Source organism: Thecamonas trahens, assembly GCF_000142905.1.
Source record: "Thecamonas trahens ATCC 50062 unplaced genomic scaffold supercont1.28, whole genome shotgun sequence".
Lineage (NCBI taxonomy): Eukaryota > Apusomonadida > Apusomonadidae > Thecamonas > Thecamonas trahens.
Genome location: NW_013657652.1, coordinates 34,603 through 56,549, shown reverse-complemented (window position 1 = coordinate 56,549; position 21,947 = coordinate 34,603). Strand labels below are relative to the sequence as shown.

At 64.6% G+C, this 21,947-nt stretch overlaps 6 protein-coding genes across 6 annotated transcripts; 3 read left to right on the top strand and 3 right to left on the bottom strand.

Moving 5' to 3' along the window:
• AMSG_06297 (Sn1-specific diacylglycerol lipase alpha) lies at positions 1–2,353 on the top strand (the record flags this gene model as incomplete). The annotated part of the gene is made up of 2 exons (XM_013901548.1): positions 1–17; positions 340–2,353. The coding sequence occupies 2 exons, from the start codon at positions 1–3 to the stop codon at positions 2,351–2,353; spliced, it is 2,031 nt and encodes a 676-aa protein (XP_013757002.1).
• On the bottom strand, positions 2,188–3,667 carry AMSG_11963 (uncharacterized protein; the record flags this gene model as incomplete). Its single annotated transcript, XM_013901666.1, has 2 exons — positions 2,188–3,421; positions 3,638–3,667. 2 exons carry the CDS (start codon positions 3,665–3,667, stop codon positions 2,372–2,374), a joined length of 1,080 nt encoding a protein of 359 aa, XP_013757120.1. The 3' UTR covers positions 2,188–2,371.
• Positions 3,668–3,724: 57 nt separating this feature from the next.
• On the bottom strand, positions 3,725–5,075 carry AMSG_11962 (uncharacterized protein; the record flags this gene model as incomplete). Its single annotated transcript, XM_013901665.1, has 2 exons — positions 5,030–5,075; positions 3,725–4,788 (listed from the first exon to the last, which is right to left on the bottom strand). The coding sequence occupies exons 1-2, from the start codon at positions 5,064–5,066 to the stop codon at positions 3,725–3,727; spliced, it is 1,101 nt and encodes a 366-aa protein (XP_013757119.1). The 5' UTR covers positions 5,067–5,075.
• Positions 5,076–5,830: 755 nt separating this feature from the next.
• AMSG_06295 (uncharacterized protein) lies at positions 5,831–6,667 on the top strand (the record flags this gene model as incomplete). The annotated part of the gene is made up of 1 exon (XM_013901547.1): positions 5,831–6,667. One exon carries the CDS (start codon positions 5,831–5,833, stop codon positions 6,665–6,667), a length of 837 nt encoding a protein of 278 aa, XP_013757001.1.
• AMSG_11961 (uncharacterized protein) lies at positions 6,632–15,614 on the bottom strand (the record flags this gene model as incomplete). The annotated part of the gene is made up of 4 exons (XM_013901664.1): positions 6,632–7,772; positions 8,291–12,746; positions 12,817–15,189; positions 15,604–15,614. 4 exons carry the CDS (start codon positions 15,612–15,614, stop codon positions 6,756–6,758), a joined length of 7,857 nt encoding a protein of 2,618 aa, XP_013757118.1. The 3' UTR covers positions 6,632–6,755.
• A 399-nt stretch (positions 15,615–16,013) lies between these two features.
• AMSG_11960 (uncharacterized protein) lies at positions 16,014–21,880 on the top strand (the record flags this gene model as incomplete). Its single annotated transcript, XM_013901663.1, has 3 exons — positions 16,014–20,154; positions 20,638–20,827; positions 21,350–21,880. The coding sequence occupies 3 exons, from the start codon at positions 16,014–16,016 to the stop codon at positions 21,828–21,830; spliced, it is 4,812 nt and encodes a 1,603-aa protein (XP_013757117.1). The 3' UTR covers positions 21,831–21,880.
• Positions 21,881–21,947: the final 67 nt, after the last annotated feature.

Genomic DNA, 21,947 nt, shown 5'->3' with positions numbered 1-21,947 from the left:
ATGGGGGTATGTACCGGGTAAGTGCCGAGCTACACATGACCGACGCAGGGTATGCAGATGTGGCGGGATGGTGGGCTGTTGGAAGCAATGGGGTGTTAGGGTGACGGGGAGTGGGGCGGGGGGGAAGAGGCTGTCAAAGGAGGAAGAGAGCCTGGGCGCGTGGGGGAGAGGAGTAAATATTTTCTTTGGTGCCCAACAGACGCTGCCGTGAAAAACGTGCTCCTCATGGAGTCTGGGTTCCGAGTCGGCGGGAAAGGGGAGGAGGCGTTTGTGGTGCTGGCATACTCGACGCGTGGAAGGGGACAGGTGGCGAATGCCTGGGGTGAGAGCATGCGGAAGGCGGTGGCCGTTCTCGAGCGACGACGTGTTGTATCCGTCGATGATCTCTGCACTGCTGCGTGTTGTGTGCGTGGTGCCGTTGGCCGTGCTATGCCATGTCCTGCTGGTGGCGCCGTCGGCGACGACGCGAGCCATGCGGACGCACTGCACGTCGTCGGGTGCTGGTGGGCGTTCGGTGACACCGTGGGAGCTGCTGGAAGCGTGGATAGTGGCATCGCTGGCGCTGTTTGCAATCTCGATGGCCTTATCGTTGTTTGCCGCGAGGCTGGCATGCAAGGGCTCTGTGCTCGATCCACACAATGCGCGGGGAGCCGTCCCGCCCGTCTTGGTCATGAAGGCCGGCGTGTTTGTGCTGGAGATGGGATCGGCGGGCATTGGCTCGTTTCTTGTGTGGGGCACGCGTGTGTTGCAGTGTGAGCAGATCAAGCCGTCGCTGGTGGCGCAGCTCCAGGGAACGATGGTACTGCTCTGGGTTGTGCTACTCCTCTCACTCTGCTTTACCTCGTGCGTGTACGTGTCGATGGGCGGGCGGAGAGCAGGCGGGCTGAGTGTAGACTCGTACCGCAAGCGGTGGGAGCGGCGGCTCAAGTGCATGGCATGCATTGCGCGCGGAAAGGAGGGCTACGAGCCGGATCTCTACGGCACGTCGTCCCTTGTCCTGCTCAAGCTTTTCTCGGGCGGCGATCATGACGTGGTGCCGTCTGATGTGGCTGCCGGGCTGGTCGCGCTGGCGCGGGACCAGCGGTCGAACGGGATTGACGTGTTGACGTCGAATCCGGCGTACCTCGCCAATGATGCGGATGCGCTCAACGGCCCGCCGCCCGAGGCCGAGCTCTCGCTTGAGGCTGCGGCGTACTTTGGGCGGTACTCGAACGCGAGCTACGGGTGGCCGCTGTACACGCTCGAGCGGATGACCAAGTGCTGTGGGTGCTGCCACGGGCCGTTCTGCCAGTGTGCGTGCATGTGCTCGGGGCGCCGCGAGGCGAAACAGTTTGCGCATGGCGTGGAAGGCGACAACTGCTGTGGGTACAACATCGGGGCGCTACATGCGAGCCTCCCACCTTTGATTGCGGCATCTGCGGAGCTGCTGCACGCCAACTACCGCAACGCGGTCTTTCAGCCGGCGTACTTTGTGGCGGTGGACAGGGCGCGGTCAACGGTGGTCATTGCCATCCGCGGCACGCTCTCGATGGAGGACACACTCACGGACGCGGTGGCGAGCGCGGTGGCTGTGCCGGAAGCGTTTGCGCCGCCGGTTCCGGGCCTGGCGCATGACGGCATACTGCGTGCAGCGGCGTGGGTGTACTCGGACGTGATGGAGCATGTGGCCGGGCTGGGAGATACCATCCGTGCCGCGCTGGCCGAGTTTGGCGAGGTTGGCTCGATGGTGGTTGTTGGGCACTCGCTCGGCGCCGGGACTGCGGCGCTTCTCACGCTCCGGATGCGGGCGGAGTTTGGGGCGCGGGTGCGATGCTTTGCGTACGCGTGTCCGGCGGTGATGACGCTGGAGCTCGCGCGGGCGTGCGCGCCATTTACCGTCACTGCGCTCCGCGGGTACGACCTTGTGCCGCGGCTTTCCGTGCGAAACACCTTTGAGCTGCGCGAGAATGTGATGCATGCGCTCCGGCGGGAGACGGCGAACAAGCACGCACTGCTGTGCGGATGTGCGCCGCTGTCGTCGTCGATGCGCGAGGGTGTGGCGCGGCCAGGGCTGGTCAACGAGAGCGAGGCACTGCTCTCGGTGCGGCCGATGCAGCGACCGGTACCGATTGTGCGGCCGAGAGCCGCGGCGGCTACGCTCCTACCTGGCATGGACGACGCCGACCTGGAGGGCCTTGGCAGCGCGCTGTACCCACCCGGACGTGTGTTACAAGTCCTGGCCGCTGCGAACAAGGGCGAGTACGATTACGGGTACGTCGACCCGGCGGCGCTGGACAAGGTGCTTGCGGGCAAGACGATGTTCCTTGACCATATGCCGTGGAAGCTCTTTGACGCGCTCGACACCCTCACATGAGCGGCAGGATTGAAATGCCTAGTTAGTCTTGCGGACCTTACCAATAAGGACGGTGATGTCGTCGGTCTTGTCGCCAGCGAGCGCCATTTCGGCCAGTACGTTAGCAATGGTGGCCGGGGAGCGAGACTCGTTGGAGAGGAGGGTCCGCGCGAGAATAGCGAGTGAGACATTGTCAAAGAGCCCGTCAGAGCCGACTACAACGATGTCGCCGTGGCGGATGTGGACCGAGGAGAGCTTGATGCGGTCGCAGACATCGGATTTGATAGAGACGGTGTATGGCTTGTCGACGCGACCATTGTGGCGCGAGATCCGCGAGCGGAAGACAATGCCCGGGACGGGTGCTGCGTGAGAGGAGGATGATGACGACGACGACGATGATGACGAGTAGCTGCCGTCGTTGTCGGATGTGTCTGACGTGTACGAGGTGTCGGTGTCCGAGCCCGAGCCGGACGAAAGGGGCGAGGAGGCGCCGGTGCCCGACGACGACGGCGAGGTTTCTGAATCGTCGACCGGCGAGCGAGAGCGCGAGCGCGAGCGGGATGATGAGGCAGCGGCGGCGGGGTGGACTGGGTCAGCGCGACGGGAGGCCTCAGCTTGGTCAAGGTGGTGCTTGCGAGCGAGCTGCGGGCGAAAGACAATGCACCTCGAGTCGCCGACCGAGGCAACAACTAGCTTGGCCCGAGCGCGGCGTGTGTCGGGGAGCCTGAAGGCGCCGACAGTAGCGGTGGACGAGCCGGGCCGCGAGAGCTGCCCATGGCCGTAGATGATGGCCTGATCCGGCTCGACCGGCGAGCGCAGCTCTGCGCAGCGCTTGGCATACGCCCAAGCAGACGAGCAGAGCGTAGCAGCGGCGCGATGTGCAGCGCCCTTGCCATACCTCCGATTCGATGACGAGACGCCGTCAAAGACGCCAAAGGCCTTTGCAGTCTTGGAGGTAAAGTGGTGATCATCACCGTGCTTGTTCTTCTTCTTGTGTTTTTTGTCAAAGGTAGCCGATCCGTACCGAATGGAGATGTTTGGAATCTCCGATGCGCCGCGCCTGTGACGAGGTGTCTCTGTGAGCAGGAGCTCATCCCCGAAGGAGGGGAGGGAGGGAGGGGGGGGGGGGGGGGTTGGCAGGGAGGCAGGGGGACAGGGAAAGAGGGAAGAGGAAGAAGGAATGGTGCGTACATGGGTGGTGGTGGTGGTGGGGAGGTGGCCGTGGGGAGGTGTGAAGGGCAGAGTGGAGAGTGGCGAGTGGTGTTGGTGTGGGCTGGCGAGCTGGCGGGAGGCTGGCTGTCGCACGCAATGGTCGTGCTGGCCGAGGCAGAGCATAGAGGGGCGGGATGGGTGGAGGTAGGCATGTTTCATCGGCACTGGGGCAGGTGCTTATTACGCGTCGGCGGTGGCGCCGTTGATGAGCGGGATGAGCTCGCCCTTGCGGGCAAGGTGTTTGAGCATGGCAACGATGAAGGGGACGTAGTTGTGCTTGCGGCGGATGTTGTCGAGCTGCCACGCGGCGTACTTGGCCTTCTCGGCCTGGATCTTGTTGATGAGGATGGTGATTTCATCCGGGAGCGAGGCCGCCAGGGCACGAAGGCCGGCGAGGTCGGCCGGAAGCGGCTCGCCGCCGTTGACGAGGCTCGGCGCGTCCGGGTCGGAGATGCGCGAGAGCTCGAGCTCCTCGGGGGTGACGGCGCCATAGGCCTCGATCATGGGCATATCGAGGCCATCAAGGGCACTGCCGTCGGTCGAGGCCTGCAGGGCGGCGGCGGCGGCGCGTAGGGTGGCCTTCTTGGCTACGATGTCCTCGCAGTAGAGGGTGCGGCGGTTCTTGACAACGGCCAGGAGGTTGAAGCGGATTTCGGACGAGGCGTACTTTTCGATGCGGGCAGCAATGACCTCGCGGGCCTTGGCAAGCCATGACTCGCCGACGGGGCCGTGGTTGATGGGTCCAGCCTGAAGGCCGTCGAGCTCGTACAGCGAGTCGCCGAACGGAATGTACGAGACAAAGTGGTAGACATCGTCCTCCTTTGTGGCACGGGCCGACTCCATCACAAACGGCTCCGGGCGGGCAAACGAGTTGTGCATCCGCTTGATGGTTTCCTGGTTGGAGAGAGCGAGGCCACGAAGCTCCGGGTCCATGCTCGCGGCAAAGTCCTTGTACTCTGCAAGAGTAGCCCCGACCTCGATCTGCGGCACGTTGAGAAGGACCGATATGATCGCCTGGGTTGCACACGCGTTGTTGATGACCTGCTTGGCAAAGAACAAGCCCGGATGGGCCGACGCGTCGGTCTCGGCCTGTCCACTCGACGACATGGACGAGTCATACTTGAAGAGAAAGATGAATCCGTAGATGGGCTCAATGCTGGCCATTGTCTCATCATCGAGCGAGTACAGCTCCTCCACCTGCACGCCCTCCACCCCGATCTTCTCGATCAACTCCGTGAAGACGCCTATGTCCACCGAGTAGTGAGTGTGTGTGTGTGTGTGTGGGGGGGTCCTTTGGTGGCCACCGGGCGGGATAGCGACCTGCTGGTGTGCGACCTGGAGAGGCGGCGGGGGGGTTGAGGGGGGGGGGTTGGGGGTTGGGGGGAGGGCGTGTGTGTGTGTGTGTGTGTGTGTGTGTGTGTGTGTGGAAGGGGGGGGGCGGGTGGCGTATATGGACAAGGCACTGTAGAAGAGGTGGTGACGTACCGGGGTCACTCTCAATGGTGCACCATGAGTCGGCCATCACTACTGCTCACCGAGTTGGGTGACTGAGGCTGGGGTTGAGGCTGAGGCTAAGGCTGGCTTGGGTTGGGGTCGCCGGCGTAGCGGTGTCGCAGTGTCGCGGGTCGACGGCTGGCCGTCGGCTGGCGGCGGGCGGGTGGCGGCTGGTAGTGTGGGCGGGTGGCGGGCGGCGGGTGGCGGTGGGTGGTCGGGGGGGGGGGCGTCCTGGCAGACAGACAGATTTTCCGGCTTATCCAAGTCCTGCTGCAGTAGTCTGTTTCGGCAGCAAGGCCTTCGAAAGAGTCACAAGGTCAACTGGCTGGACTGGCAGAGCCTTCCCCTTGACCTTCCCGGACCCTGGCCTCCACCTAACAGTCAGTAGGGACGCACAATGCAAATGCTCGGCCTGTTAACCACAAGTGCCGCTCGCAGCACGCGTGGTCTGGCTGTGTGGCAAGACGTCACCTTTTTCAACTTTTTTTTCCAGACAACTTCCTCCAGGCGCCCTACTCCCCCAGCACGTATGCACCCTACACGCTATCCTCCTGTCGTCAAGCTTCCACACCACCAACCAGCACCATGCCTAGTGCATTTCTGACTCCCTTGCTATACCTCACAGCTTCATCGAACCCTCCTCCCCAATGACGCCATACCCGCCCGGCACGTGCCGAGTGACGTCGACACCACGCCACCTATCTTCACGAACACTCGGGAGAGCACAAAATGAGAACACATTTTACGCCGTGCACATGTTATTCCTTTTCGCAGACCCACCACAGCTTCAGCATGCAGACCCAGATCTTCGCTCTTGTCATTGTCGTTACCCTCGCCCTCGCCGCGACCGCAGACGAGCTTACCTTTTGCAACTACGCCGAGTCGGGCGGCTCGATGAGCCTCACCAACTCAGCGGTTACGTCGGAGACGACCGGCAACGTGGCGTCGCAGCAGTGCGCGACGCTGACGTACACGCCGCCTACTGCGGTGCTCAACCTGCAGCTCAAGTCGTCCGATGGAACCGAGGTTGCGACCAAGGCGTACACGGTGCCTACCGAGCGGTCGGATCGCCGCGTCTTTGCTGTCCGCTCGTCGTCGAGCCTCACGGCCTCGTTTGCGCTCGAGACGCTCGCCGAGACCTCGACGTCGGCGTCGGAGACGTCGATCGTGGTCATGAACGCTGGCCTCGGCCTCACCGGCTCGCTCACCCTTGAGGTCGGCTCGTCGTCGGTCTCGGCATACCTGGGTGTGCAGACGACGACTGTCTCGTCCTCGGGCGATGTGGCGGTCTCGGCCAAGTCGACGACCGGCGCCGTCCTCGCCTCCACCACCATCTCATCGGCGACCATCGAGGCGAACCGTGGCAAGACCCTTGTCTCGGTCCTCGTCGGCTCCGAGTCGTCGGCCGGCTCGACCTCGGGCTCGACCTCAGGCTCGGGCTCGGGCTCGGGTTCGACGTCAAGCACCACGTCGCGCGCGATCTCGACCCGCTCCAACTCGTACCAGTTCAAGACGACCGACAGCTCCGGCAACGAGGTCTCGTCGTCGTCGGCCGCCATGCTCTCGGCGCCCAACGCGGCGCTCATGGCGCTCGCCGGCCTCCTTTCCATCATGTTCGCCTGGGCGTAGGCCAGCGGACACCTTCCTTTTGCAGACATAAACCGTTTACGGCACCCAGCTTGTTGCACATGGTCGCGAGTAGGGGAATGGGAGTCTGCTACGGGCCTCCGTTCATACGCAGGTACGCCGGCGTCGGCGTTTCGTAAACGTCGAGGAAGACGTGCGGGTTGGCCTCGAGGAACTGCACAAGGTCCTGCAGGCACGAGGCAAGCAGTGAACGCTCGTCCGGCGAGTACGCCATCGGATCGACAATCGACGGGAGGCGGACAATGAGCCGCAGCAAGTGCTCAGCACCATAGACGTCGGCGGCGTCGGGCGTGTTGGCGCCGTCGCGGACCGACTCGATAAACTGCAGCCGCTCGAACCGGTACAGTAGCCGCAGCGGAAGCGCGAGGTTGAACAGCGACCGCAAGCCGTCGATGATGGCAATGCGCGGGTCGAGGCCAGTCACGCCGAGCGCGTCAAGAAACGAGCGCAGAACCGACGACACCGTCGGCGTCCGCGGCAGGCTCACCAACTTTTTCTCCTTGGTCACAAACTCGGCGTCCGAGAGCAGAAACTGGACCAGCAGCTCAGGCAGATCCATCTCCAGCTCGGCGCGGGCCTTTTCCACTGCTGACGCGTTTGCAGACGTTGACGGCTTGGCGCGCTTGCTCGCCGAGTCTGAGGCCGAGGCCGAGGCCTTGCGTTTGCGGGACTTTGATGACGGAGCCGAGAACGACGACTTGAGGACAATCTTGGTCATCCTTGCCGCCTTTGACGCCTTTGACTTGGCATCCACCTTTGCGGCATCTGCCTTGAGCTTGTCCTGCTGGGCTTTGTAGTCGCGCGACGCCTGGGTCCTCGCCGCCACCACATCCAGATGGACGTCGTAGATGTAGGGCCGGAGCCGGCCTTCGTTGACCCACTCATCCCATGCCTCGTTCCACCCACGATAGTGAACAAGGTACATAGGCACCCGCTCAGCAGACAGCTTCACGTCACGGATCTTGGCTTCATACATTAGCGGCCCGTGGTAGCAGTAGGCAGGCTGGCCCTTGCCGTAGGCAAAGCCCGCAAGCGGCTCGTCAGCGCTCTTGTTGCGGCGCATGGCCCTTGCCTCAAACGCAGCCCGCTTCTCGTCCATGGTAGCAAGGGGCGGGTGAGGAGAGGATGTAGTGTGGTGGGGGTGAGTGGGAGGGGGGGGGGAGGGGGGGAGAGGAGTGGTGGTGGTAGGTGGGGGTGGGTGGGTGGGTGGCGGTAGTCGTCTGGTTGTGATCGGAGCGCTGCCCGACGGAACTCGGCCGACCCCAGCTCGCTAGCTGGTGCTCGGATGCCCTGCTGCTGGCCAGCTGCTGGCTCTCCGGCTAGCACACTCTTTCTCTTCATGCTACACACAATCATGTCATTGCGTTTCCATGTTCGTCTACAGACGGCGCCCTACTCCCGAGATTGGATCGTCACGCCCTCGAACGAATACTCGGAGGATGAGGTGTGAGACGACGAGTACTGCGCTGTGCCGGCTCTACGGCCGCCATTGCTGGTGGAGCCCGAGTCCGAGCTGCAGCTGTCGCGCCGAGCGCTAGGAGTAGCGCCGTCGTCCAGGCGGGCGCTGGCATCCGCGCCCTCATCGTCAGACTCGCTGGTGGAGACAGCAGTCTTGACCGGCGTCGCCGTCGTGATAGCAATCGCCGGAACTTGGAACGCAGCCGTCGACGCTGAGAACGAGGGCGCCGGCTCAGAGTCAAGGTCGTAGCCAAGGACGTGCCGCTCAAACGACGCCAGCCGTGAGCAGAGCGTGAGCCACTCGGACCGTAGCTCTGCAGATGATGCTGGGCCGTTTGCCAGCGCCGCGTCGAGCCTGCGCAGCGCCGGCGCAGAGAGGGCAAACCTTACGAGCCCACGGAGTTCGCGCGCCCGATTGATGGCCACCGCCGCCGCCGGCCATGTCGAGACCACATATGGCGAGCCGCGGAGGAGCATGCTCCGTAGCGCGAGGACTGCCACGCAAAACCCAGGCGTGTCTGGCTCGTGCAGCGTCGGAAGGAGGAGTCGGAGGAGCTGCGGCCAGTGCCGGTGTGGCGCGTGTGCTGTGGCATGCTCACCGCTTCCGTAGTACAGCGCCACAGGGACAAGGACCCGGAGCACAATTGGGAGCGGCAGCCCACCACTGCTTGGCTCTGGGATCCGCGCCTTGCGCCGTGCCTTGCCGAGCGTCCGCCCCAGCTTGGCCCACACTCGCGAGCTAGTCTTGTACCCGGTCGACGCGAGCGTTGGCACCAGCTTGGCCAGCGCGCTCACTAGTGGCGGGAGAACGTCAAAGTCGGACGCCTCTAGCAGCGCCACAACAAGGAGCATCAGCGCGTCGCGGACAGACGCTGCCGTGTGCGCCGCAAGTGTCAGCGGGAACAGTGGCGTCACCACATGCGCAGACACGTTGAGCGAGAGCCGGTGGGGATACCGCTGCAGCAGCGTGCGCAAGCCAGCGAGCAGGACGCCCGAGCCCGGCCACTGTGCCATGCCTTGCACAAAGTCCACCACAGCCAGCGCCACTGCGTCCAGCATCGCCCCGAGCTGCGGCGACGCGTCGCCGGCCGCAAGCGCCCGTTCCACCAGCCGCTCGTTGAACCACTCGAGGCCGACCGACGCGCTCGCGGCCTCGGAGCTGCTGCTCCGTTGGCTCTCCAACGGCTCTCCCTCGTCCTGCGGTCTTCCGCCACCGCGGCTGCCGCCACGCCCCTCGCCGGCCTCGGCCAGCGCACTTGGCGTCGACGCACAGAGCATCGTACCCATGACCCGGCGTACCATTCTCGCGTGCGCCGACGAGAAGCTCCCACCCAGCCGCGCGAACCGGGCTACAACCTCAAGCAGTGCCACTCCGTTTGCGAGCGGCAAGCCGACCAGCGCGCGCGGCTTGGAAAACGCTGCATCAAGCGCAGTGAACAGCGCCTCAAACGGCGCGCTCCACATCGCACCCGCAAACGTCGCTGTCTCGACCAGCTGCGGCAGCAAGCGGTGCAGGATGCCCAGGTACGCCAGCGTCCGCGACGAGAACGGGTCCAGTGCAACGACAGAGACCACAAGCCGCACAAGGTTCTCCCGCGACGCCACATGGTCGCGGGAGTGCGCGGGCTGCCCGGCCTCGGCCGTCGCGCCTAGCGCAAGCGGCATGCCCGAGACCAGCAGCTCCAGCAGGACCGTCGCCTCGGACTGCCCGGCCGCTGACGGCGTTCCGAGTGCCGCCAGCGCATGGAGCACAAACGTGCGCGGCGCGTACGAGAGCAGCAGCAGCCACGCGTCCTCGATGAGCGATCGAATGACCTGGTGGAAGCCGACCCGCGCATAAAGCGCGAGCAGCGGCGGCAGTACCAGCGCATAGCCGTCTGATTTGCGGAAGAAGAGTGTGAACCGCGGCACAGCGCACACAAAGACGTCCAGTGCAAGCCGCACCACACTCTCGTCGTCCGACCTCATCTGCATTAGCCGCGTCACGCACGACATCAGCGGCCCAAGCCGCCGCGAGTCACACGGCATCAGCTCCAGGAGCTGCCGCACTAGCCGGAGCCACACGCGCAGCTTGGTGCCATGGACGCATGCCACCGCATCAAGTCCCATCCGCTCCACAAGCTGCACCCCCGGCGGCGGCGGCGGCGGCGGCGGCTCCTTCGCCACGTCGAGCCACGACGCCGGCCCGGTCCGCTGCGGCACTTCCACCCCCGGCCTGCCGTTCGGTCCGGCTCGTGACGAGACCAGCGGCGAGAGTGAGCCCGAGCGCGGCCCGCCGCCGCGGCTGCTTGCTAGGCCAGAGCCAGCCGGGCTTGCGGCGACTCGGAGGAGGTGGGTGTGCGCAAACGGCCGCGAGAGAATCTCCTCAAAGTACAGCACCTCGAACGAGAGCGCCTCAAGCAGCGCGTGCATAAACGTGAGCTTGGCCACATCGAGCGCCGCCGTCTCGAACCACAGTGGCGGCCGCCACACCGACCGACTTGCGAGAATCCGCGCCTGGACCAGCACGTCGTGGTCGCGCTGGGTGTCGTGTCGCGAGGGCACCGCGAGAAACGCAGCAGCTACCGTGCCTGGCGGCGTCGACTTGCGAATCTGGGCCGCTCCGCGCGACGCCAGCATGTCCCGCTTTCGCTTGCGCGCCGCAGCGCGATCGCGCTCCCGCGCCGACGTCGCGTACACCGACGGTAGCGTCGAGAGTAGAAACTCGCCTCGCTCGCGCCGCAGAGCCCGCAGTGAAAAGCCGGGAATGTGCGGGATGAGCCGAGCCATGAGCGGAAGCACCATCGCCGAGATGACGTCCACGTCGCGTGCCTGCGCCTTGTACCAGAGACAGAGCCCAAGCAGGTAGTTGAAGGTGTGATACGCAAACTCGGGCGTGATCTCGACAAGTGATGCCCGGATTGTTGCCAGCGTTGATAGGTGTGCCTCTTGTGCCATTGGCTCGTCGACGGCGTCAAAAATCGACTCAAAGATGTAGTGCAGAAAGAGCGGCGCGTTCTGAGCCACACAGTCAGTAACTACCGCCACCGCAAGCGTCGCCACTGCCCGATCGTCATCGTGCATCGAGGAGACCACCCACGAAATGAGCTGGCCAAAGGCACGCGGAAACTCAAACGCTTCTGGCTCTGCATGTAGAAACGCAGGATTAAGACCGTCCAAGCCCACAACCGTCACAGACGATGGAGCTGCACCGGCTGGCCCCTCCACGCCTACTCCGGGTGACGCCGAGCCGATCGCCGAGCTCACCCGCCGCCGCCCGCCGCCACTACCACACCCGTCGATCCCGCCATATCCGCCGCCGCCGGCCGAGCCCGGCGAGAGCCCGTAGCCCTGCCGAATCGCCACCTGCTCGACCCCCGACTCGGTGTGGACAATATGGTAAAGCTGCGAGTGCGGGAGCCGCAGTCGCCGCAAACGATGCAGAGACTCCGTCGATGTCCGCGAGTCGTCGGAGGCCTCAAACTCGTCGTCCGAATCCCACGAGTCGTCCAGCGGCCGAGGACCGCCCAACACAATCGAGTCGTCGCCAAACGTTGTGCCCTTTTCCTCGTTCGCCTCTCCGCCCGCTCCATGCGCTGCGCTCCGCTTGTGCTTCCGCTTGGCCTCGAGGTCGGCGTAGTACATCTGGTCGATGGCGGCAAGCTTCTGGTGGTACTTGGAGACGTGGACCGCAATAGAGCCCGACGCCAGTCGGGTCCGCTGGCGGGCAATCCGTGCCCGAGTCTCGTCACGGATTCGCGACGAAGCCCGCGACGAGAACTCGTCTTCAGCATAGATTTCGGCAGTTGTCGAGTTGGCGTGCATCCGCTCCATGGCCAGCAACTCGGCTTGCATGTCCTGCAGCCACTGCGGAAGGTCGTCCGACGTGGCTAGCGGTCGCGAGAGCAAGTTGGTGAGGTCGAGCGACGACGGCGAGTCATCTGCCGCGCCGTTGGCTCCGCCACGCCGCCCGTGTGCGCTGTTGGTGAGGCCTGTCGGCGGCGTCGGTGGCGGCGGCGGCGGCGCCCGGTTTGCAGCCGATGGCGACCGAGACGACGCTAGCGCCGCTGAAGCCAGCCGCGCGCGCGCCCCGCGCTCGCCATTGAACACATCTGTCGCTTCAAACGCCACCGTTGCTGCCGGCGTGTACACCGCATGCGCCGAGCTCGACGCCTCCCACTGCGAGCGGACCGACATGTCAAGCGAGCCGACCCGCGTAGGCTGGAACGGGATATGCGAGTACTCGCGCCTCTTGGTAATGACGCCCTCTTTGCGGGCAAGAAAGTGTCGATGATTCCAAACAACCACAAACCGCTCCAGCGCCGCCACCCGGTTACCCGGCTCGGGCGTAGCGGCTGGATCAAACAGCGATTGCAGCCGCGCGTTGGCCGACGGCCCGTAGTCTTTGTGCCGCAGCGCAAAGAGGAGCAGAAAGAGAGCGTTTTGGACTGCATCGTACGATGCGCTGTTAAGGAGGGTCCACAGCGGACCGAGCAGCTCATCGAGCTCCGGCGGTTGGAGGTGGATCATAATGACCTTGAACAGCCGCAGGATCCCCGAGAGGTGCGCATCAAGTCGCGGAAGGACGTGGCCGAGCGGCGGGTGCGCAGCGTGGGTTGCTTCACTCAGCGCGCTCCACAGTGCCGCGGTGGTGGCGCGGCGGCGCCCGGTTTGCAGCCGATGGCGACCGAGACGACGCTAGCGCCGCTGAAGCCAGCCGCGCGCGTGCCCCGCGCTCGCCATTGAACACATCTGTCGCTTCAAACGCCACCGTTGCTGCCGGCGTGTACACCGCATGCGCCGAGCTCGACGCCTCCCACTGCGAGCGGACCGACATGTCAAGCGAGCCGACCCGCGTAGGCTGGAACGGGATATGCGAGTACTCGCGCCTCTTGGTAATGACGCCCTCTTTGCGGGCAAGAAAGTGTCGATGATTCCAAACAACCACAAACCGCTCCAGCGCCGCCACCCGGTTACCCGGCTCGGGCGTAGCGGCTGGATCAAACAGCGATTGCAGCCGCGCGTTGGCCGATGGCCCGTAGTCTTTGTGCCGCAGCGCAAAGAGGAGCAGAAAGAGAGCGTTTTGGACTGCATCGTACGATGCGCTGTTAAGGAGGGTCCACAGCGGACCGAGCAGCTCATCGAGCTCCGGTGGTTGGAGGTGGATCATAATGACCTTGAACAGCCGCAGGATCCCCGAGAGGTGCGCATCAAGTCGCGGAAGGATGTGGCCGAGCGGCGGGTGCGCAGCGTGGGTTGCTTCACTCAGCGCGCTCCACAGTGCCGCGTCTGCTGGAGTGAGGACCGAGTCACCGAGTGCGGCCACGGCTTCGCCGAGCCAGGCGAGTGCAATCGACGACCAGACTGGACCAAGCGGCGTCCGCGCCAGCTTGCGAGTATGGTACCAGAGCTGAACAATGAGGACACGAGTCGGGATGGGATGAATCCACAGAGTGCCCGGCGACGGCGTCGCTGCCGCAAGCACGCACGCAATTGCCGCTTCCCACATTCCGACGTGAGCAACAAGCCGTTGAAAGGACGCGCCAGAGTCTTTGGCCGCCCGCCGCGCTGCCACCCAGATCCCAGCGTAGTGGAGCAAGGCATGCGTGCCAAAGGCCAGAGGCGTCAACTCGAGCGCTGACGCGAGCACGTCCGCCGGGAGGTAGGTGAGCGGTCCGAGAGGCCCAAACAGGTCCTCCAGCGAGAGCAGGTACTTGAGGAGTGCAACTGTGGGCGCATGAGCGGCGACTCCAGAGCCGGCCGAGAGTGCGGCGGCAAACGGGCCGTAGAAGACCGAGGGTGTGAGACGGAGCGTTGTCTTGACCGCCCTCGCCATCGCCAAGCTCTGTCCGCTCCACAGTGGAGACGACGACATAAGCGGATACACGGTGGCCGCAAGATCGAGCGCCAGCGTCGGCCCGCCTGTCTCCATCAGCCGAACATAGATCTTGAGCAGCCGCTTGGGATGCGGCGTCGCAGAGTTAGCCAGCCGCTCTGCCATCCACACCGTTGCGTGCGGTGCGACGAACGGCGATAGGTGCGGCAGGAGCGCGGCAAGGAGCGGATCGTTGTCCGGCGAGTCAAGCACGGCAGAAAGTACCGCATGGACGTACGGCCCGCCGAGATCGATGACGGGAATCGGGATGGAGCCAAAGTCTGGCGCAGCAGATGCAAGCGTGTGCGCAAAGAGCTGCGCAGGTTGCAGCTCAGTGACGCAGCACACGTCGCGCCAGTGAAGGAGAACGTACGAGCTAGCTGCAGTCGCTACAAGCTTGTCCTTCGATGCAGAGGCCTCAACAAACGCCGCACAGAGTGCGTGTGGACACGAGTCAAAGAGCAAGGCGTAGACATCGGCGATGCGGGCCCGGAACTCGGGGAGCGACGAGTGCGGCGCAATGGTGCTCAGCGCAGCCTCGAGGTGAAAGAGCGGCGGGAGGAGCACGTCGAGATAGTCACCGATGGCTTGCGGTGGGAGCATCCGCGCCAGTGCGCCAAGAAAGCCGAGCAGCGAGGCAAGGCCGTCGTGGGCAATCTCGACCACGCCGTCGAGAACCTGAGCAGCAAACGACAGTAGGAGCGGTGCCGACGCTGACGACATGTGCGCAGCACGCGAGGCCGGCCGCGAGACTAGCGCCGCCTCGATCATTTCGAGAGCGGTGACGCCGGCAACGTCAAAGGCACGCGCACACGCAGTCGATGCCGCGCTTGGCGAGTGTGAGACCACGGGCGCAAGTGCACGGGCAGTACGGAACGGTGCAGCCGCAATGCGGAGAAGTAGCGGGAATGACGGGAGAACCGCAACGCTGTCGTACTTGGGCGCGGCGAGAACGGTCATAATGTGCCCCATGTGGAGTGCCAGCGACGAGAGGAGAGCATGAACCTCGGACGGGGCGCCAGCCAGCGCATCGTGCGGCAGAAGAGCCATAGATCTGAGCGTCAGCTTGGCTTTGTCCGTGTGCGATGCCAGATCTTTGCCCATTTTGTCAGCCTTCGTCGACGCCACGACCACAGCGGCCAGCGAGGCCGGCGACGGCGGGGAGAGCCCTGCCGCTGGATGTGGCTGAGTTCTCGGCACTAGAGCGTCCCATGAGGTAGCTGTCCTCGGAACGGAAGCCAACGTTGCCAAGTTGGGAACATCAGCCCTTGTAGACGTCGGTGGCGGCAGTGTGGGCGGTACCTGAGGGCCACCCAGAGTAGCCCTGTTTGCAGACTCGCCCGCGCCAGCGCCTCCTCTCTGCGGTGTGAGCAAGACAGATGACGACAGAAGCTTCTGTGCTCTCTTCCACCCTGTACCTGCATTGGAAGGACTCGCGCGTGTCCCTTTTCCTTGCTCTGACCCCGACTGCTCAGTAGTCTCCTCCATGGAGGCGGAGGGTGAGGAGGTGAGGTGGTCGGGTGGCACCGGAGAGAGCGAGGGGGCAGTGGGCAGTGTGACAGGTTTGGCTCTCACACTCTTGGGCGGGACGGAATTGCAGCAGCACGATCGCGCCATGTGATCGACAACCTCATGGTGGTGTGTAGAAGCAAAGAGGGAGGGGGGGGGGGGGGGGAGGGGGAGGGGGGGGGGGGTCGAGATGGCCGTAGTTATGGTCATGGTAAAGGCGATGGCAATGGTGCGACCGATAGACATCATCGCCAGCATGCTGATCAGCTCTAGCAATCGTTACCTACCCATACTCAAAGCTAGTATGCCGTGATCTTTATGCCACCACATGGGTGAATGCGGTGTGGGGAGGGCAAGTACGATGAGTGACCGAAGAGTGCCGACAATGCCACCGAACGAGGCCGGGAGACGGAGACGGAGACGGCGAGCGAGACAAAGACCAAGGCCAGCTCGGCTGGGAGAGGAAAGGTGAAGGACAGACTCGACTCTGGCTGGTGCTCAGGAAGAATGGCGGAAGAGCAAGCGGAAGGAGTTGCACTTGCTAGGCATGTGGTGGAAGACATCCGGAGTAAGTGGGGCGTCCACCAGAGCGCCTCGTCTGAAGTGGTGTCTTTCCTGCATGAAGCCCTCCAGAGAGCGCTCACCACACTCTCGTCGGACATCTACAAGTCGGAGACACACTTTCTCCTGGAGCTCATTCAGAATGCTGATGATAATAGCTATGCTAATGGAGCTGAGCCTGGTCTTGAAGTCCATTTGCTTGGAGGACACGATGACAAGGCTCGCATCGTCCTGCTCAACAACGAGCTCGGCTTTCGTGAGCGCGACGTCCGTGCTCTGTGCAACATCGGCGACTCGACAAAGAAGACTGCGCTCGGCTACATCGGCGAAAAGGGCATCGGCTTCAAGTCGGTCTTTATGGTCTCGCACGCTCCGGCTCTGGTCTCCAACGGCTACGCCTTTCAGTTTGCAGCCAAGCCGCCCGGTGTCGCCGACGACTCGGCCGAGGTCGGCCTTGGATTTGTGGTGCCCGAGTGGATTGATGGCGACGCCCGCGAGGTGCTGGGCGTTCCGCCGCCGGTCGGCCTTGATGGCAAGGCCGCCACGGCCATTGTCCTCCCGCTGATGGAGAGCTTTGCGTCGGCGAGCTCGGCAGCGTCGCTGTTCGACGATCTGGGCGCATCGATTGGCCACACGCTCCTGCTCTTTCTCCGCAAGCTGCGACGCCTGACGCTCGTCCGCGACGGAGTGGCACACGTTTACGCCCGCGAGGCAGCACAAAGCGCACTGGCATACAATGCGCCCGATGCGCCGGACGCACCGGTTGACGGCGCGGCGTGCGGCGGCCAGGTTGTCATTACCTCGCAGCCCGGGGGCGCCGCCCACGCGTTCCTGGTGTATAAGACGGTTGTGGTGCCGCCAGCATCGGCGCGTGAGGAGAAGCGGGCCGGCGTGGCCCTGTCGGAGATTGTCATCGCGTTCCGCACCGAGTACCTTGCGTCACTCGCCGAGCTGAGCGCCGAGCCGCTGTACGCTTTTTTGCCTGTGCGGTCGTACGGCCTCCCGTTTCTTGTCCAGGCTGACTTTCTGGTTGCTGCCGATCGGGAAGACCTCAAGGCCGGGCCATGGAACGAGTGGCTGCTGCGACAAGTGCCCGAGGCTGTGCTCGGCGCGCTGGCGCACTTTCGCGACGCCGCGTCGGGAGGCAGCAGCGAAGTGAGCATGCAGCAAGCCGCACTGCTACTGCGGATGCTGCCTGCGCCCGGGCGTGGTGCGGCGGCGACAGTCGAAGCTGAGTTTGCGCACCTGGTCCCGCGGGTCATCGACGCGCTGCGGTCGAGCGCGTGCGTGCTCTCTGAGCGCGGGCGGTGGATCAAGCCAAAGGCCGCGCTGCTGCCGTCAACTGACGCGCTGGCCATTGCGCCGCCTGCGCTCCTGGCCTCGCTCTGTGGCCTCGAGTATGTCGACGCCGAGCTGGCGGCGGCGGCGGCTCAGGACCCAAGTTTTGCCGACGTGCTCGCTCGGCTCGGCGTGCGCTCGTTTGACACCGACGTCTTTGTGGCGTTTGGCAGCAAGCTCAAAGGCACGAGTCTGGCGGTGACGCTGGCGTCGGCGGGCATTGCCAGCGTCGGCGAGTGGACGAGCGCGGTGTATGCTTACTGCGCGCGGGCGCAAGTGCCGGCTGACGACCTAGCCTCGGCGGGCGTCCCGCTTTTTCCGATGGCATCGTCGGGCGCCGTGCTTACGGTCGGCCAGGTGCGGAGCTCTGCGACGCCGGTCTTTGCGCCGCTCGAGCTTGCATGCGAGGGGAGCGATGCTGAGCTGGCGGCGCTTGCCCAGCTGGCAGCTACCGACAGCAAGTTCCGGCTTGTGGCGCGCGACGCCGTGGCACAGCTTGCGTCCGAACCAATGGTCCGCGCGAGCGTGCGAGCGTATTTGAGCGTGCTCGGCATCCGCGAGCCGTCGGTGGCGAGCGTGCTCGAGGCTCATGTGGTGCCGTCGCTGGCTCGCGCGGGACGGAGCCGCGATCCGCACACGAGAACAGTTACTGCGGTCGGGCATGGCGAGCTCGAGGCACTCGGAGTCTTTGCGCTGTTGGCGGTGGGCGTTGTCGGCAGCGGTATTGTCGAGGCCGTGCGCAAAGTGCTGCTGCTGCGAGCGGCAGCGCCGCGCGAGAACGAGTACTGGCACCCGACCGAGATGTACCTCGGAGCGTGCTACACCGGCTCGTCTGTGCTCGAGGAGCTGTTCTACGGCTCGGGCGGGGTCGTCGCGTTTGTGCACGAGGCGTACAGTGCGGCGTGTGGCTCTGTGGCGGCGACGGGCGAGGTGCTCGCCGAGTTCTTTGGCGCAGCGCGGGCGCCGCGGGTGGTGCCTGTCCAGCGGGTTGTGGCCGGGCGCGGCGCTATTGCGGCGCTCGGCTGGCCGTCAGGCCCGGGGCTCCGGTACGAGGTTGCCGACTACGAGCTCTCTCGCGAGTTTGTGGGCGCAGCGCGGCATTGTGCCGACAAGATGCTTGCGCTGCTGGACGACGACGGGGAGCGGTCGGGCCTGTGGGCGAGCGAGTACGAGGCCAAGTTGTGCGGCGTGGTGCGAACTGAAGTCTGCGGTGGCAAGGGTAAGAACGCAAAGCGAACGAGCTCAGTTGTCCGCGGGTACGCGTCGCGTGCAGCGAGTCAGCTCGGCGAGGCGCTGCTGGTGCGGACCTCGATGGGCCGAATGGCAGCTCGGCTGGCGTTTCAGCTCGATGGCGCACACAAGGTTCCGGGCATCATCGCGCAAGTCATGCCGATGATGGAGGTCACGGTGAGCAACGGCTCGCTGCTGTCCGCGCTGGGTATTTCGACCTCGCTCGACGTCGACGGCGTGCTCAAAGTGCTTGACGGGCTGGCAAGCGCAGTGGGAGTGTGTGAGTATGCCGGAGGCGTCGAGCTCTTTGCGGCGCTGTACAAGCTGCTCTCAGAGCTGGCAAGCGCGGCGGAGCTCTCGCGGATCGAGGCCTGGTTCCAGGGCGGGCGTCGCGTGTTTGTGCCGAGCAGTGTGAGCAGCGATGGGGCGCAGGTGAGCGGCGAGTGGATGAGCTCGGGCGAGGTGTACTGGAGCTCTGCGGCAGTCCACTCGAACCAGAGCGAGTACGCCGGGGCGCTGGCTGACGTGGTGTACCTTGACGAGTGGTACGAGGGCTCGCTCAAGAAGCTGTTTGTCAACGTGGCTCGTGTGCCCGAGTCGCCGCCCGTGGGGACGACGGGCGCGGTGGTGGCGCGGCTGGTGGCCAAGTACCCGGGCGTGTTCTTTGCCTTTGATCCCCCGTCAGACTACAACCTGCTGCGGCAGCTGTATGGCCTGATGGCGCGGCAGCTGCGGGCGGCGGCGCTGGCGCCGGGCTCTGCCGAGCCTGTCGGGTGGATCCACGAGCTGCTGGCGACCACGCCGGTGTTTGTGGTGAGCGCCGTCGGGCCTGCCGACGGCAAGCGGTTTTACTCGTTTGTACACGGCGCGCAGGCACTAGCCAACGACGCGCCGCAGCTCGCGGACTTGTTTGTCGGCACTGCACTGCCGACGTTGGCGCTCTCGGAGAGCGACCTGGGCACGCTCGCGCCGCTCCTCCGCGAGGCCGGAGTCCGGTCGCTGGCGGCGTCGCTCTCGGTGGCGGTCTACACCGAGGGCGACGCGCCGGCGGTGAGCGCGCCCGAGGCCGAGGCGTGGAATCAAAAGCTGGTGAGCACGCTCCCGCACCTTGTCCAGTACTGCTACCACTGCATATCGCCGCGCGATCAATGGGAGTACGAGCTGGACCCACTTCGGCTCGGCCTGCAGGTCGTCGGCGTGCCAGGCCTACAGGCGCAGTACTACTTTAGCGACGACGTGCAGCTGCGATCGGCGCCGACGTCGGCGTCGATTCTGCTTCACCGCGGAACGCTGTATTTCGACCCGAGCTCCCCGGAGCTCTGTGACGACGCGTTTGCGGTTGCGTTTGGCGACTACCTCTTCGGCGGTGTTCTCCGAAACGACGGCCTGTCGTTGTCGGACAAGGCTGGCATTGTCTCGTTCCTCACGCTTGTACTGGGCCGGCTCGCAGCCGGTGGCGAGGCCGAGGTCGCCAAGCTCATGGCCGCTCGCGGCCTGCCGGTGTATCGCCAGCGGGTCCGTGCGCCGCGGCCGCGCGCCTCTCGCAGCCGGACCCGCGCACCACCCTCGTCGTCGTCCGCGGCGTCGCCTGCGCCAAACGGTGGTGGAGCGAGCAACAGCGAGTCACGGGCGGCCAGGCTGCGCAAAGAGCGGCGCAATCGCGGACGGCGCGGCCGTGGTCGCGGCCGCAGCGCTCCACCATCTTCATCTGGAGACGGAGGCCAAACCCAGGCCCAGGCTCAGGCCCAGACTCAGACCCAGGCCGGCCGCGGTCGTCACCGGAGTCGGCGCGGAGGTGGAAGAGGTCGGGGTCGGGGTCTTGGCCGTGGCCAGGCCTGAGAGCTACCGCCGTTGATGGCAGCGCATGTAAAAGGTGGCGGCCAATCGGATCGGGTGGCGGTGTGCCATGGTGGACTGGGCTGGGAGCAGAGGGAGAGGGACTGAGCATTGGCGAACTGACCACTCGTCGCTGTTCGGTCAATTGGAAAGATGGATTCGGCAGCAGTGCAGCGGCAGGTGGAGCATATGACGCGGTTCTTCCTCGCAGAGGCAAGGGAGCGTGTTCTAGAGATTGAGACGGATGCGGAAGAGCAGTTTTGCATTGAGCATGCCATGCTCGTCGAGCGCGCTGTTGCAACCATCTCGTCAGAGTTTGAGCGCAAGCGGAACCAGGCTGAAGTCGCCTCCAAAATGTACGTCAGTCGTGTGACCTGTGCCCGTCGCCACCTCCCCCTACCCCCCTGACCTCTACCGACGCCTACCACCAGAATCAAGCCCTTCTGTGCGACTATACTTGGTGTACACGTATAGCCATGTCTGTATTTGTACCATGTCGAGTATGGGTTGTCCTTGCCTGGTATTTCGGCTTGTAGGTCGGCTGGCGGCTACCCTCTCCCTCCCGCGTGACTTGGCCGTCATCGACAACGAGCTGCTGTTGGGAGCCTGGGCTTCAGGCAGGCAAAGGGGGACGGGGAGAGGGACGGGGGAGACGGGCGTGGCTCGAGAAGGGCATGGTATTGGAGAAGATGGATGGGGCGAGAGGGTGAAAGGTGCTGGCGGTGGCTGTAGCGGTTGCGGCAATGGCGGTGGCGGGGGCAGAGGCCGGAGCAATTTTTGGCAGAGGTTGACGTGGAGGTGATGGCAAGCTCATGGATGATCGAGTGTGTGTGTTTGTGGTGGCGGGTTGGGGACTGATTGGGTATATGGGGAGATAGTCGCGTGGCGAACATCAAGAACGCGGCTCGGCTGGCAGTGCTGCGGGAGCGGAACTCGTCGCTGCAGGAGCTGTTCCAGAAGGCACGGCGGAAGCTGGCGGCCAAGGGTACGGGCGAGGGGTATCAGGCGCTGTTTGAGAAGCTTCTGATGCAGGCGCTGATCAAGGTGATGGAGCCCAAGGTGGTGGTCAATGTCCGTGAGGCAGACCTGGCGCTGGCCAAGAAGGTCATTCCGGGCGTGGTGGCCGAGTACGAAGAGAAGACTCGGACCAAGATCGAGATCAAGCTCGACGAGAAGCGGTTCCTCCCGGCGTCGCCGCTCGAGGTGGAGGACGGCGCGCCGTCGTGCTGCGGCGGCGTCCTCGTCTCGGCCCGCAAGGGCAAGATCATGTGCTCGAACACCCTCGACACTCGCCTGGAGATCGCGTACGAGAACCTGCTCCCGCAGGTCCGCTCCATGCTCTTTGACGAAAGCGAGTAGGCCGGGCTGGCGACTGCAGCCATACCGCGCCCGTAAACCACAAAGCCCCATCACGGGTAGTAGAGCGGCTCTCACCTGTCTCGTTGCGTGTGACCGAGTCCGTCGGTGGGTCAAGCA